Raw genomic sequence first — 2,555 nt, 5'->3', positions numbered from 1 at the left:
TTTATTAACATATGTAATTTTAATTAAGATATAAATTAATTTATATAATATAAAAATAAAAATATAAAATAATATCTAAGAGTAAAAGAATAAATAAATTTCTGCTACCCATCTTTCTCTTAAACAAAACAAACAAATGATCATTAAATATCCTTTCCTTGCTCTCCTCTCTAATCAAACCGAGTAAGATATATAATATTAAAATCATCCCACCCTCTTGCCAAAAAGAAAAAAACCTCCCCCGCGCTTCCCCATCTTACCCTTCCCTCCCTCCCTCAACCTAAACAATCCCCAAGTATATTATTATATTCACTATTACAGAAATAACTTTTTATGTCAATTAAAATTGACATTTCACACCAATTCTGAAATCGGCATAAAATGGTTTAAAAAGTCTACACGTTCTCCATTAGTCATCAAACTGACGTGAAAAAAAGACATTTTATGCCAATTCTAGTTATAATTACATGAAAAGTTATATTTTTTTAAATTAAAATACGGGGACTTTTTTGTTTGGATTAGAGGTTATTTCCAATCCAAGAAGAAACCCATATTTTATATCATTACAAGAATTCACATGGATAAATAAAAACTCACATTGCACGCACAGAGTAGTGCAATAGAGGTAAAATTTACTTGTTCAAGGAATTGGGGGAGTTGGACTTGGGACAAATTTAGTAAGCAATAATAACTTCATTACTTTGTAAGAATATGACCTAAATATAGTTTTTTATTTATTTAAAAAACATAAATATACAAAATAAAATTGTTATTATAATTAATTAATAAATAAAAAGGCGCCACGACTCCAAAAATCCAAAGGCGGTTTCGTAGCCTCCCCTGTGAGATGTGAAAGTGTGTACGGATAACGCTCTCCCTGCTTCCTTCTCATCCATGGCATCTCTCAGTCCCAATAGATCTCTGAAACCACGTGACCTCTGCAGAATATCTCCGCCGCCATCTTCACCAAAGTCCTCTTTCTCTCTCACCTTCTTCGACTTCCTTTGGCTCAGATATCATCCTGTTGAGCGTCTCTTCTTCTTCTCTGTTCCTCACTTGAACCCTTCTTCCTTTTTTTTGAGTGAACCCTTCTTCCTTCTTCCTTCTTCCATTCCATTGTTCCAAAGCTCAAAATCTCCCTCTCTCTCACTCTGCAGCACTTTCTTCCTCTTGTCGGTAACATCATTTGGCCCTCCGATTCATCCACACAAACCCATCTTTCAATACACTCCTGGAGATGCCGTCCCTCTCACCATAGCTGTTTCTGATGCTGATATGAACCATCTCTTAGACAAGTCGCGTCGTAACGCCTCGCAATCTTGTGCTTTTGTGCCCAACTTGGATTCGTCCGATTCATTTTCCTCGGTTCTTTCTACACAAATTACGCTGTTTCCCAACAGTGGATTTTGCATAGGCATGAGCTTACACCATGGCTGTTTGGATGGAAAATCATCTTCTTTTTTCATCAAAGCCTGGGCTCATCTATGTCGAACAGAAGCAGGGAACGAATCTTCTGGTTTGCTTCCTCAAAAACTACAACCATTCTTAGACAGGGAAGTTATCATCGATCCACATGGCATCGAAGTTGCATACATTAATGGGTTGTTTGGTTTAGATCCAACTCTGAAGAAGCCAGGCTTGAAGATTTTGTCCGACATGTTCCCGCCGAAAGTGGAAGACTCGTCTCGAGCCACCTTCAAGCTCAAGCATGGAGATTTAAACAAGATAAAGGAAAGAGTGTTACAGAAGTGGGAAAATTAGGAGACCAAAGAAGAAAGGGAAGACTAAACAATTTCGAAGCCTCAAACTTTGTCAACCTTCGTCCTTACAACTTCTTATGTTCTCGTTTGCATTGCCAAAGCCATTGAAACAACTGACAAAAGCAAGACAAGGAAACTGTTATTCTACTTCCCGGCTGATTATAGGGACAGGTTACAGCATCCAATCCCTGAAACCTACTTTGGTAATTGCGTGATGCCTCAGATAATCGAAATACAGCCAGAAGACTTGAAAGATGAGGATGGGGTAGTCATGGTTGCTAAGAAAATACACAGGAAGATAAAGAAAATAGAGAGAGAGAAAGGAGCGCTGGATGGAGCTGAGACGTTGTTTTCTTGGTATTCTTCTTTGCTAAATGATGAGGAGAAGCAAGTTATGGGTATAGTAGTAGCCGGGTCGGCCCGATTCTGCCTTTATCAAGTGGACTTTGGATGGGGAAGGCCTGAGAAGGTGGAGAAAATTTCAGTGTACAGAACTATAACGATGGCGATGGCAGAGAGTAAAGATGGCGATGGCGGGGTTGAAGTGGGACTCGCACTGAAGACTTAACTGACGGATACTCATCGCACTGATAAGTAGCATGAAAAACCTAAATCTTTCAAAATCAGATTTAATAATCAGAGATTTAAAATTTTGAACTAATGAATTTTAACTAAAAAAATTAGTTTTTAAAAAACTTACAGTTAAGAAATTATATTTATTTTAGATTATGTACTTCTTAAAATGAAAACAATTTTTGAAAAATAAAAATATTAATAATTAAATCTTGATCATCC

At 37.1% G+C, this 2,555-nt stretch overlaps 1 protein-coding gene across 1 annotated transcript; it reads left to right on the top strand.

Annotated features, from left to right (window-relative positions):
• The first annotated feature begins 894 nt into the window (after positions 1 to 894).
• LOC114738910 (malonyl-CoA:anthocyanidin 5-O-glucoside-6''-O-malonyltransferase-like) lies at positions 895 to 2,328 on the top strand. The gene is made up of 3 exons (XM_028926972.1): positions 895 to 1,081; positions 1,292 to 1,748; positions 1,884 to 2,328. Exons 1-3 carry the CDS (start codon positions 895 to 897, stop codon positions 2,326 to 2,328), a joined length of 1,089 nt encoding a protein of 362 aa, XP_028782805.1.
• The last annotated feature ends 227 nt before the right edge of the window (positions 2,329 to 2,555 follow it).

The sequence above is a fragment of the Neltuma alba genome, unplaced genomic scaffold (assembly GCF_004799145.2).
Source record: "Neltuma alba isolate B1F8T4 unplaced genomic scaffold, ASM479914v2 tig00013715_pilon, whole genome shotgun sequence".
Classification (NCBI taxonomy): Eukaryota; Viridiplantae; Streptophyta; class Magnoliopsida; order Fabales; family Fabaceae; genus Neltuma; species Neltuma alba.
Note: the sequence above shows the minus strand (reverse complement) of the source record. Positions and strands in the feature narration are given on the sequence as shown.

What these genes read in the sequence shown, in the direction of transcription:
- LOC114738910 (XM_028926972.1), top strand. Translation starts at nt 895, where the DNA reads ATGGCATCTCTCAGTCCCAATAGATCTCTGAAACCACGTGACCTCTGC. An exon ending in CCCTTCTTCCTTTTTTTTGA is followed by an intron (nt 1,082 to 1,291) that starts GTGAACCCTTCT and finishes ACCATCTCTTAG; the next exon opens with ACAAGTCGCGTCGTAACGCC. An exon ending in AAGGAAAGAGTGTTACAGAA is followed by an intron (nt 1,749 to 1,883) that starts GTGGGAAAATTA and finishes AACTGACAAAAG; the next exon opens with CAAGACAAGGAAACTGTTAT.